This window comes from Tachypleus tridentatus, chromosome 8, assembly GCF_004210375.1.
Source record: "Tachypleus tridentatus isolate NWPU-2018 chromosome 8, ASM421037v1, whole genome shotgun sequence".
In the NCBI taxonomy this organism is placed as follows: Eukaryota; Metazoa; Arthropoda; class Merostomata; order Xiphosura; family Limulidae; genus Tachypleus; species Tachypleus tridentatus.
The window spans coordinates 155540049-155553232 of NC_134832.1; the positions used below are offsets into that span (position 1 = coordinate 155540049).

A 13184-nucleotide genomic window follows, 5' to 3' on the forward strand; every position below is an offset into this window, starting at 1 on the left:
TAGAAATTACAGAACACATAAGAATGTACAGTATGCATGAGAATATACTGTACATATGAGAGGATATAGCACATATGTCAGTATACTTTACATGTGAGAGGGTGTGGTACATATGTCAATATATTTTACATATGAGAACGTGTAGTACATATGCCAAGATACTGTACATATGAGAAGGTGTAGTACATATGTCAGTATACTTTACATGTGAGAGGGTGTGGTACATGTGTCAATATACTTTACATGTGAGAGGGTGTGGTACATATGTCAATATACTTTACATATGAGAACGTGTAGTACATATGACAAGATACTGTACATATGAGAAGGTGTAGTACATATATCAGTATACTTTACATGTGAGAGTGTGTGGTACATATGTCAATATACTTTACATGTGAGAGGGTGTGGTACATATGTCAGTATACTTTACATGTGAGAGGGTGTAGTACATGTATCAATATACTTTACATATGAGATTGTGTGGTACATATGTCAGTATACTTTACATGTGAGAGGGTGTAGTACATATGTCAGTATACTGTACATGTGAGAGGGTGTAGTACATGTATCAATATACTTTACATGTGAGAGGGTTTGGTACATATGTTAGTATACTTTACATGTGAGAGGGTTTAGTACATATGTCAAGATACTGTACATATGAGAGGATATAGTGCATTATTCAGAGAACTGAGAGATGAGAGAAATGTCCGATATGTATATACTTCTCTAACCACACATGGGATGTGAGATAGTCACCAGTTCAATGTTTTCTACACGTAACTTTCAAGGTCTGGTTCTAAAGTACGTTACTGAACAAAGAACTAATACACTCGGTGTTTTCAACATTTCAAGAAGATCACTAGTATAACAAGAAAGAGTGAGTAACTAATTACATATAAAGTACTAGTGAAGTTTAACTTACTTTGTGAAACATGATTTTTATTCATTATTTAGAGCCATTTCCATCGTATGCATCGTCACTGATTGTAGCAGCAGCTATCACATTGATGGGAATGATCGCTGGTCTTTTCGTCTATAGGTATGTATGATATTTGATCATCTATTACAAATTGTTTGTTGAGACAACGAGGCTGGTGGTAGAAACCACATAAATGTCTTCTTTGAAGATCATTGAAAAATTTGTGTTGAGTTACAATTGTAGACGTAACATGTTGGTGTCTCAAATTATAGCTGTATATATAACATAGAAAAGACGTGCTGGGTTCTAACTGTATATATAACATAGAAAAGACGTGCTGGGTTCTAACTGTATATATAACATAGAAAAGACGTGGTGGGTTATAACTGTATATGTAACATAAAAACGTGTTGGATTATAACTGTGTATGTAACATAAAAAGATGTGTTGGATTATAACTGTGTATGTAACATAGAAAAGATTTGTTGAGTTATAACTGTATATGTAACAAACAGATGCTCAAATTACAATTGCACATATAACCTAGAAAAGAGGTGTTGGGCGATAACTGTACATGTAACTTAGAAAAGATGTGTTGGGTGATAACTGTACATGTAACTTAGAAAAGATGTGTTGGGTGATAACTGTACATGTAACTTAGAAAAGATGTGTTGGGTGATAACTGTACATGTAACTTAGAAAAGATGTGTTGGGTGATAACTGTACATGTAACTTAGAAAAGATGTGTTGGGTGATAACTGTACATGTAACTTAGAAAAGATGTGTTGGGTGATAACCGTACATGTAACTTAGAAAAGATGTGTTGGGTGATAACTGTACATGTAACTTAGAAAATATGTGTTGGGTGATGACTGTACATGTAACTTAGAAAATATGTGTTGGGTGATGACTGTACATGTAACTTAGAAAATATGTGTTGGGTGATAACTGCACATGTAACTTAGAAAAGATGTGTTGGGTGATAACTGAACATGTAACTTAGAAAATATGTGTTGGGTGATGACTGTACATGTAACTTAGAAAATATGTGTTGGGTGATAACTGCACATGTAACTTAGAGAAGATGTGTTGGGTGATAACTGAACATGTAACTTAGAAAAGATGTGTTGCGTGATAACTGTACATGTAATTTAGAGAAGGATCGTGTAACTGTATCAGCGTACATATAAAGTAACTAAGGTGTGTGGATGTAGTAGTATACAGGTAAAGTAACTAAGGTGTGTGGATGTAGTAGTATACAGGTAAAGTAACTAAGGTGTGTGGATGTAGTAGTATACAGGTAAAGTAACTAAGGTGTGTGGATTTAGTAGTATACAGGTAAAGTAAACAAGGTGTGTGGATGTAGTAGTATACAGTTAAAGTAAACAAGGTGTGTAAATGTAGTAGTATACAGGTAAAGTAAACAAGGTGTGTGGATGTAGTAGTATACAGGTAAAGTAAACAAGGTGTGTTGATGTAGTAGTATACAGGTAAAGTAAACAAGGTGTGTTGATGTAGTAGTATACAGGTAAAGTAAACAAGGTGTGTGGATTTAGTAGTATACAGGTAAAGTAAACAAGGTGTGTGGATGTAGTAGTATACAGTTAAAGTAAACAAGGTGTGTAAATGTAGTAGTATACAGGTAAAGTAAACAAGGTGTGTGGATGTAGTAGTATACAGGTAAAGTAAACAAGGTGTGTTGATGTAGTAGTATACAGGTAAAGTAAACAAGGTGTGTGGATCTAGTAGTATACAGGTAAAGTAAGCAAGGTGTGTGGATGTAGTAGTATACAGGTAAAGTAAACAAGTTGTGTGGATGTAGTAGTATACAGGTAAAGTAAACAAGGTGTGTGGATTTAGTAGTATACAGGTAAAGTAAACAAGGTGTGTTGATGTAGTAGTATACAGGTAAAGTAAGCAAGGTGTGTGGATGTAGTTGTATACAGGTAAAGTAAACAAGTTGTGTGGATGTAGTAGTATACAGGTAAAGTAAACAAGGTGTGTGGATTTAGTAGTATACAGGTAAAGTAAACAAGGTGTGTGGATGTAGTAGTATACAGTTAAAGTAAACAAGGTGTGTAAATGTAGTAGTATACAGGTAAAGTAAACAAGGTGTGTGGATGTAGTAGTATACAGGTAAAGTAAACAAGGTGTGTTGATGTAGTAGTATACAGGTAAAGTAAACAAGGTGTGTTGATGTAGTAGTATACAGGTAAAGTAAACAAGGTATGTGGATTTAGTAGTATACAGGTAAAGTAAACAAGGTGTGTGGATGTAGTAGTATACAGTTAAAGTAAACAAGGTGTGTAAATGTAGTAGTATACAGGTAAAGTAAACAAGGTGTGTGGATGTAGTAGTATACAGGTAAAGTAAACAAGGTGTGTTGATGTAGTAGTATACAGGTAAAGTAAACAAGGTGTGTGGATCTAGTAGTATACAGGTAAAATAAGCAAGGTGTGTGGATGTAGTAGTATACAGATAAAGTAAGCAAGGTGTGTGGATGTAGTAGTATACAGGTAAAGTAAGCAAGGTGTGTGGATGTAGTTGTATACAGGTAAAGTAAACAAGTTGTGTGGATGTAGTAGTATACAGGTAAAGTAAACAAGGTGTGTGGATTTAGTAGTATACAGGTAAAAGTAAACAAGGTGTGTGGATGTAGTAGTATACACAGTTAAAAGTAAACAAGGTGTGTAAATGTAGTAGTATACAGGTAAAGTAAACAAGGTGTGTGGATGTAGTAGTATACAGGTAAAGTAAACAAGGTGTGTTGGTGTAGTAGTATACAGGTAAAGTAAACAAGGTGTGTTGATGTAGTAGTATACAGGTAAAGTAAACAAGGTGTGTGGATTTAGTAGTATACAGGTAAAGTAAACAAGGTGTGTGGATGTAGTAGTATACAGTTAAAGTAAACAAGGTGTGTAAATGTAGTAGTATACAGGTAAAGTAAACAAGGTGTGTGGATGTAGTAGTATACAGGTAAAGTAAACAAGGTGTGTTGATGTAGTAGTATACAGGTAAAGTAAACAAGGTGTGTGGATCTAGTAGTATACAGGTAAAGTAAGCAAGGTGTGTGGATGTAGTAGTATACAGGTAAAGTAAGCAAGGTGTGTGGATGTAGTAGTATACAGGTAAAGTAAACAAGGTGTGTGGATGTAGTAGTATACAGGTAAAGTAAACAAGGTGTGTGGATGTAGTAGTATACAGGTAAAGTAAACAAGTTGTGTGAATGTAGTAGTATACAGGTAAAGTAAACAAGGTGTGTGGATGTAGTAGTATACAGGTAAAGTAAACAAGGTGTGTGGATGTAGTAGTATACAGGTAAAGTAAGCAAGGTGTGTGGATGTAGTAGTATACAGATAAAGTAAGCAAGGTGTGTGGATGTAGTAGTATACAGGTAAAGTAAACAAGGTGTGTGGATGTAGTAGTATACAGATAAAGTAAGCAAGGTGTGTGGATGTAGTAGTATACAGGTAAAGTAAACAAGTTGTGTGAATGTAGTAGTATACAGGTAAAGTAAACAAGTTGTGTGAATGTAGTAGTATACAGGTAAAGTAAACAAGTTGTGTGGATGTAGTAGTATACAGGTAAAGTAAACAAGGTGTGTGGATGTATTAATGTATAGGTATTACATGTATTAGTGTATAGGTAATACATGTATTAGTGTATAGGTATTTCATGTATTAGTGTACTATTAATTTTGAAACTGGGTTTCACTTCCGAAGACGGTTTAGATTTGAAGCAGACCTGGCGAGTCACTGGTGGCGAATTAAGTGGGAAAATGTGATCATTGAAAGAACAGGAGTCCGGTCTGCTACAAGTATCGGGTCCAGCGAAAGTAGCTCCACAAAACCTCCGGTTAGAATAAATAAAACTTGTATTAAAATAAAAGTCGAAATTTACTTAAAGTATTTAATGATTACGTACTGTGGGATGACTTAATAAATAGTAAATACAGTCCTGTTCACATGTAATGATTAACTTATCTAATTTCATCCATGAAAAATTTCGACAAATCAGTTTAATTATTTCACAAGAAACTTCAATTTTTTAGAGACTCAGTCTTTACACAAATGAACATCTAGCGTATTATTTTGTGAATTTACTACAAGAGCTAATGTATTATTTTAAGCATTTTCTGTACGAGCTAGCGTATTCTTTTAAATATTTTTTGCAGGAGCTAATGTATTTTCTGTAAGAACTGATGTATTGTTTCATGTATTTTCGGGGCCGGCATAGCCAGGTGGTTAAGGCATTCGACTCGTTTTCCGAGGGCCGTGGGTTCGAAGCCTCGTCGCACCAAGCATGCTCACACTTTCAGCCGTAGGGGCGTTATAATGTGTCGGTCAATCACACTATTCGTTGGTAAAAAAGTAGCCCAAGAGTTGAAGGTGGGTGGTGATGACTGCCTTCCTTCCAGTCTTACACTGCTAAGTTATGGACGGCTAGCGCAGAGAATCCTCTTGTATCTTTGCGTGAAATTCAAAACAAAAATAAACAATTCATGTATTTTCTGTAGGAGCTAATTTATTGTTTTATGTACTTTCTGCAGGAGCTAATGTGTTGTTCTATGTATCTTATTATATTCTTTACTTACATACTTTACAACGCTTAAGTTGGTGAAACAGTTTTCCAAAAGACAAGAAATGTGTTGGACAAAATCGTAGATTTAACATCATTAGAACTGGTACACACACACTATAATATTCCCAACTACTTCCGACACACAAACACTTCATTTATAACACGAATTCTGCAGCGTGACGTGTTACTATAAATATACCAATGTATATACATATATATGATACATTAATTTAAGTCCTATCGCAATTTTATTTCTTATACGCCTGTTTTTGTTTTATTTGTATATATATTTATAATGTTACGTTGGTAATAGCATTTTGTTTCAACAATAATAATTTTAGTTTGTTGGAAGTTTGGTTGATTTCTAAAAGCTGTGTTAATTTACCTTCTTCTTTATAGCAAATCTCAAATTAATGTCCTTTTAATCTTTATGTACGAGATCGATTCGTTTGCCAAATGTAAACCATCGTCATACATTGAATTAGGTAGACATCTTCTTGTTTGAACCATCGACGAACATTGAATTAAGTAGACATCTTGTTGTTTGAGCTATCGACATACATTGAAATAAGTAGACATCTTGTTGTTTGAGCTATCGACGAACATTGAAATAAGTAGACATCTTGTTGTTTGAGCTATCGACGAACATTGAATTAAGTAGACATCTTGTTCTTTGAATCATCGACATACATTGAAATAAGTAGACATCTTGTTGTTTGAGCTATCGACGAACATTGAATTAAGTAGACATCCTGTTCTTTGAATCATCGACATACATTGAAATAAGTAGACATCTTGTTGTTTGAACCATCGACGAACATTGAAATAAGTAGACATCTTGTTCTTTGAACCATCAACATACATTAAATTAAGTAAACATCTTGTTGTTTGGAATATTTCTCTTTCGATCTACCATCATCACAGATGTCTGGTGTGTTTTATATACAGATGCATCAAATATTTTTCTAAAATGATTTATCTCGTTGAACTCGGCACGTTTTACTGGTTTAATGTCCAACTCGTGCAAATATCGTTTTTTTTTTTTTTCGTCTTCTGAAGGTTTGATTCAAACTCCAATATGTTTTAGCCTCGCATCATTTAATTAATTTCTAATTTAAGCAGTAGGATTCTAGAAACTGTACGCTTGAGTTTTTTTACATTCTTTATAAGTTTAAGTTAAATTCGTAGATATTACAAATTTATGTTTATTATTTAATGATATGTTAAAGTTAGTCATATATAGCAGCTAGATTATATAATTATTTTTATATTTAGTTCTATGTACTAAATACTTTTATATTTTGGTGTTGGGGCCTACAGACATTCCAGTCATATCAGAGTCTTGAAATGTAAAGAACCCAAGTGCCAATATAAAAGTAAATATAAATTTTGATTCTACAGGACCGGGAAGAGGGCGCTCAGAAAAACATGGGTGATCGTGCCTTACAGGAACGTTGTGTTGGAACGTACAAGGTAACACCACTGAGTGCCCTGGTGGTCAGCGCTAAATTTACGGATTTACGGCGGAAAAATTCGGAATTAGATATCCCGTGGTGGGCAAATAGACAGTCCATTCTAAAGGCTTACACTAAATAAAAAACAACCTTAATAATAGCGTGGAGTTTAATTAATCTATAAATATTTCACATTTTAACTGTTTCATATCATTACACAACTTAGAGAGTTGGAAGATAATCTGTCTTCTTGAGACACAAAGTTTAAGAATTTTAACTGGTTGAGTTTCTTCGTTGTTAAATGACAAGGCATACTTGTACTTTGCCCACCATTGGGATTCAAACTCCGGATATTAACGTTAAAAGCCCTTAAGGTTATCGTTGAAGAATAACAAGTTAAAACATTAAACGTTTTGCGTATTGAAACTGACAAATATTCTATAAAATCATAACATAATAATAGAGTAACTACATATATTTTCACATACTTCAATCATTATTTGGGAAGAAAAAACATATAAAATTAAAAGTTATTTGTTTCTAATTCTTATATACACATATTTCGAATATATTTTAAATCACTGTTTGCATGTAAGATCTACCATAGGGTGAGAAATTAAATATATATCGTTAAATATTTCGAGTTTAAAACTAATTCAGTTTTGACTAATGTCTCAGGGAATGCACGTGTCTGTGACGTTTCTGGACGTTAAACGACTGATCGTGACGAGAAACATTTTACTCCAGCTGAAACAAGTAAGTTTGAGAAATCTTCGATATTCGAATGTATAAAACGTAATTGTAACGGATAACTTAGCGTTTTGTGAAATATTTTTATTTTCCCGCTTTTAAATATAATAAGTAAACAACGTCATATTTATATATAATTATATTGAAATAAATGTAGGGATATAATAATGATGAGCAAAAGAAAGTTGGACATTTGAAACTAAATATTTAAAACAATAGAAAATAAACTCCAATATTTTACAATAAACAGGTATTTACTTGGAGTGTCATCTGTGGACCGAATGTGGAATATTTCTGAACGAGATCTGTGTTTCCGAGTTTAAAAGGATTAACTCTAGGTAGTTCCCCCGCTGGTACAGTGGTACGTCTACGGATTTACAAGGCTAAAAGAAAGGGTTCGATTCCCCTCGGTAGACTCAGCAGATAGCCTAAAGTGGCTTTGATATAAGAAAACACCTCTAGGTAGTTTATTGTTTCACTTGCTAGGGCAATCATCTGTGCATGTGGTACAGCGGTAAACCTTTAAATAGGGCACCAGTAATGTTATAATATGTGTAATCAGATTACAAAGGAACTCCAGCGAGATGATATTCAGAATAATAAAAAAATAAAGATTATTTCGGGACAATTTCTAGTTAGCGAATGTAATATGTATTCCAACATTCTTTAAACTTTACAGTTTATCTGCCTTCAAATATATATCTTACAAAACTCTTTAACTAAGGGCCAGCCATGACCAAATGGTTAGGGTGCTCGACTTATAATCTTAGGGTCGCAAGTTTGAATCCCCTTCACATAAAACATTTTTGCCGTTTCAGCCGTGAGAGTATTATAAAGTGACAACCATCCCGCGATTCGTCGGTAAAAAAAAAGTAGCCCAAGAGGTGGCGTGGGTGGTGATGACTAGCTGCCTTCCCTCTAGTTTTACAATGCTAAATTAGGGAAGGCTGGTGCAGATAGCACTCGTGTAGCTTTACGCGAAATTCAAAAACAAATAAACAAAGCATTCAAGTACATCGGTCAAATATATGCCTTACAAAACCCTTTATTTGCCTTTAAATAAACATTACATGGCCAAAAGTATGCAGACACCCCTTCTAATTTGTGGGTTCGACTATTTCAGCCACACTCATTTCTAATAGGTGTATAGCATCAAGTATACAGCCACGCAATCTCCATAGACAAACATTTGCAGTAGAATGGGTCGTACTGAAGAGCTCAGTGACTTTGAACTTGGCACTGTCACAGGATGTCACCTTTCCAACAAGTCAATTCGTCAAATTTTCGCCCTGCTAGAGCTACCCCGATCAATTGTAAGTGCTATTATTGTGAAGTGAAAACGTCTAGGACACCAACAGCTCAACTACGAAGCGGTAGACCACTCAATACTTACAAAACGGGACCGCCGAGTGCTGAAGCGCGTAAACATTTTCTGTCCACAGTTGTAACACTCACTACCGAGTTTCAAACTGCCTCTGGAAGCAGCGTCAACACAAGAGCTGTTCGTCGGTAGCTTTATGAAATGGGTTTCCATGGTCGAGCAGCTGCATACAAACCAAAGACCACCATGCGCAATGCCAAGCATCGGCTGGAGTGGTGTAAAGCACACCGCCATTGGACTCTGGAGCAGTGGAAACATGTTTTGTGGAGTGATGAATCACGCTTTGCTATCTGGCAGTCTGGCGGACGAATATGGGTTTGGCGGATGCCAGGAGAACGCTGCTTACCTGAATGCATAGTGCCAAATGTAAAGTTTTGTGGTGGAGGAACAATGGTCTGGAGCTGTTTTTCATGGTTTGGGCTCTAGGCTCTTTAGTTCCAGTGAAGGGAGATCTTAATGCTACAGTATACAATGACATTCTAGAGAATTGAGTGCTTTGTGACAACAGCTTGGGAAGACCCTTTTTGTTTCAGCATGAGAATGCCCCCGTGCAAAATGCAAGGTCCATAAAGACATGGTTTGACGAGGTTGGTGTGGAAGAACTTGACTGGCCTGCACAGAGCCCTGACCTCAATCCCATCGAACACCTTTGGGATGAATTGGAAAGCTAACTGCTAGCCAGGTTTTTTCGCCCGACATCAGTGCCCGACCTCACTAATGCCCTTGTGGCTGAATAGGAGCAAATCACCGCAGCCATGTTACAAAATCTAGTGAAAAGCTTTCCCAGAAGAGTGGAGGCTATTATAGCAGCAGAGGGGGACCAACTCCATAATAATACCCATGGTTTTGGAACGAGATGGTCAACAAGCACATATGGGTGTGATGATCGCGTGTCCACATTCTTTTGGCCATGTATACAAAACCCCTTATCTGCCCTTCAAATATATCATACAAATATATACCTTATAAAACCTTTATTTTCCAGGGTAAGATAGGCATCTGAAGTTTACGACTGAATGCCAAACAGTCAGAGACAAAAATAATAGTAGTTATGTCTCCTGTTAACACATTTTGTGAAACCATCCATTAGCTATAGTCGCAAAACAGTAACGTCAAGATTTAATATTTTTAGTACTATCCATTTCCAAAACTCCCAGGAAAGCAGACACTGGTGGGTTTTTCAAATACCATACTGATATATGCAATAATATATTATTAATATTTACTACTTTTAAAACACACAATTTCATTTCTTTGTTGCTTGCGAGCCAAAGTAACAATCAGGATTGGAAAGGTCGGTTTTGATCTAAGTGAATACTTTTCTCTGACTTAACAGTTTTGATCTAAGTGAATGCTTTATTTTTATACAGAAGTCCTACTTTAATATATCATGCCTGTGAGGTTAGGAAAACATGTAGATTGAATAGATAAATTTAACACAAAGATTTAATGCCTCATATCATGTGTTAGTTGCTATATTTGCCTTTCACACATAACAAAAGTGATTGTTTACTTTGGTGTGGATATTTTTACATGTTTATCGTTGTAATTGAAGATATTTAAGTTTTTAAAAGACAGAAAAATCTCTTTTCTTAAACAACACCCTCTGTTGGTGACAGGTTTGTATTGGCGAGAGTTTTCACATTATTTATATTTTACCTTTTAATTCCTCCTAGTTTGTAACGATCTGACCACAGCGTGACCTTACAATGTCGATTCCTTATTAACTTAAGCAAATATAAATCTAGTAAATACTCAAAACATATTCATTTCCACTGTTTCTCGTTAGGTAAGAGATATAACTCACGAAAATTTGGTACGATTTATTGGCCTGTGTCCTGAAGAACCTAACGTTTCACTGCTAACGGAACACTGCTCCAGGGGGACGCTACGGGTAAGTTTAAGACACAATACCAGAGACGAAACAGGTCTTAATTCTTTTAATAAACTTGCTCTAACCTGAATGACCTTTCAGTTCGAATGTGTTACATCAGTCTATCAACGTCCTAAACATACATTTAAGCATTTCTCTCGGTAATGTTTATGTAAGAGTAGGAGTGTGTTAAGCCTTTTTTCTTTACATACAAATCCTGAAAATGTTGTATAACAACAGTATTGAACCAGTATTGTATAACATCAATATTGAACCAATAATGAGTAGCATTAGTCTAGAACCAGTATTTTATAACATCCGTATTGAACCAATAATGAGTAGCATTAGTTTAGAACCAGTATTGTATAACATCAGTATTAAACAAGTAATGAGTAGCATTAGTATAGAACCAGTATTGTATAACATCAGTATTCAACAAGTAATGAGTAGCATTAGTATAGAACCAGTATTGTATAACATTAGTATTCAACAAGTAATGAGTAGCATTAGTATAGAACAGTATTGTGTAACATCAGTATTCAACAAGTAATGAGTAGCATTAGTATAGAACCAGTATTGTATAACATCAGTATTCAACAAGTAATGAGTAGCATTAGTATAGAACAGTATTGTGTAACATCAGTATTCAACAAGTAATGAGTAGCATTAGTATAGAACCAATATTGTATAACATCAGTATTCAACAAGTAATGAGTAGCATTAGTATAGAACCAGTATTGAACAACATAAGTATTCAACAACTAATGAACAGCATTAGTGTAGAACCAGTATTGTATAACATCAGTATTCAACAAGTAATGAGTAGCATTTGTATAGAACAGTATTGTATAACATCAGTATTCAACAAGTAATGAGTAGCATTTGTATAGAACAGTAATGATTAACATCAGTATTCAACAAGTAATGAGTAGCATTTGTCTAGAACAGTATTGTATAACATCAGTATTCAACAAGTAATGAGTAGCATTTGTATAGAACAGTAATGAATAACATCAGTATGCAACAAGTAATGAGTAGCATTAGTATAGAACCAGTATTGTATAACATCAGTATTCAACAAGTAATGAGTAGCATTAGTATAGAACTAGTATTGTATAACATCAGTATTCAACAAGTAATGAGTAGTATTAGTATAGAACAGTATTGTATAACATCAGTATTCAACAAGTAATGAGTAGCATTAGTATAGAACCAGTATTGTATAACATCAGTATTCAACAAGTAATGAGTAGCATTTGTCTAGAACAGTATTGTATAACATCAGTATTCAACAAGTAAAGAGTAGCATTAGTATAGAACCAGTATTGTATAACATCAGTATTCAACAAGTAATGAGTAGCATTAGTATAGAACCAGTATTGTATAACATCAGTATTCAACAAGTAATGAGTAGCATTTGTCTAGAACAGTATTGTAAACAGTAAAAGTGTTTAAGAACTTTGTAACACTAGTCTCGAACCAGTATTGTAAACAGTGAGAGTCTTGTGTCAATATTCAAAAACAATGAAACAATTACTACTCTTGACTACTGTTGTACAATAATAGTATTCTTTAATTAGTGTCCTAAAACAATGTCTGTTATAAAAATGGTTGATCTTCAATCATTATTGTGTAATTGTGTTTTTTTAAATATATGTTAGCTCTGAGTCAACGTTCTACAATAATGAACGTTCCAAACAAGTGTTATAAGACAATGATAATTGTTAGTGTCTAATCTTGAAGCAGTGTTGTAGAAAAGGCTATAAGCCTGGAAGTAGCTTTGAAAAAAGGTTATAAACCTAGAACAATGTTGTATAAAAAAAGCTATAAACATATAAACAGTGTGGTTAAACGGTTGTAAACCTAGAAAGAGTGCTGTAATAAGGTTATGAACCTAAAAATAATGCTGTATAAAGGCTATAAATCTAGAAACAGTGTTGTAAAAAGGTTATAAGTCTAGAAACAGTGCTGTGAAAAGGCTATAAGCCTAGAAATAGTGCTCTAAAAGGCTATAAACCTAGAAACAGTGCTGTAAAAGGCTATAAACCTAGAAACAGTGCTGATCTTGAAGGCTATAAACCTAGAAACAGTGCTGATCTTGAAGGTTATAAATCTAGAAACAGTGTTGTAAAAGGTTATAAACCTAGAAACAGTGCTGATCTTGAAGTAGTGATCTCAACGGTAAAGATATTTTACGAAGGCCTAACTGTTTATTTTAAT

The 13184-nt window shown here is 34.5% G+C and overlaps 1 protein-coding gene across 1 annotated transcript in view; it reads left to right on the forward strand.

Moving 5' to 3' along the window:
* Positions 1–938: 938 nt before the first annotated feature.
* Positions 939–13184, forward strand: part of LOC143224052 (atrial natriuretic peptide receptor 1-like) — a 41496-nt gene continuing 29250 nt past the window's right edge. Inside the window, exons 1-5 of the mRNA XM_076452514.1 lie at positions 939–1045; positions 4648–4780; positions 6908–6979; positions 7639–7716; positions 10881–10985. Of these exons, the coding sequence (XP_076308629.1) occupies positions 939–1045; positions 4648–4780; positions 6908–6979; positions 7639–7716; positions 10881–10985 (495 nt within the window). The remainder of the gene's footprint in view (positions 1046–4647; positions 4781–6907; positions 6980–7638; positions 7717–10880; positions 10986–13184) is intronic.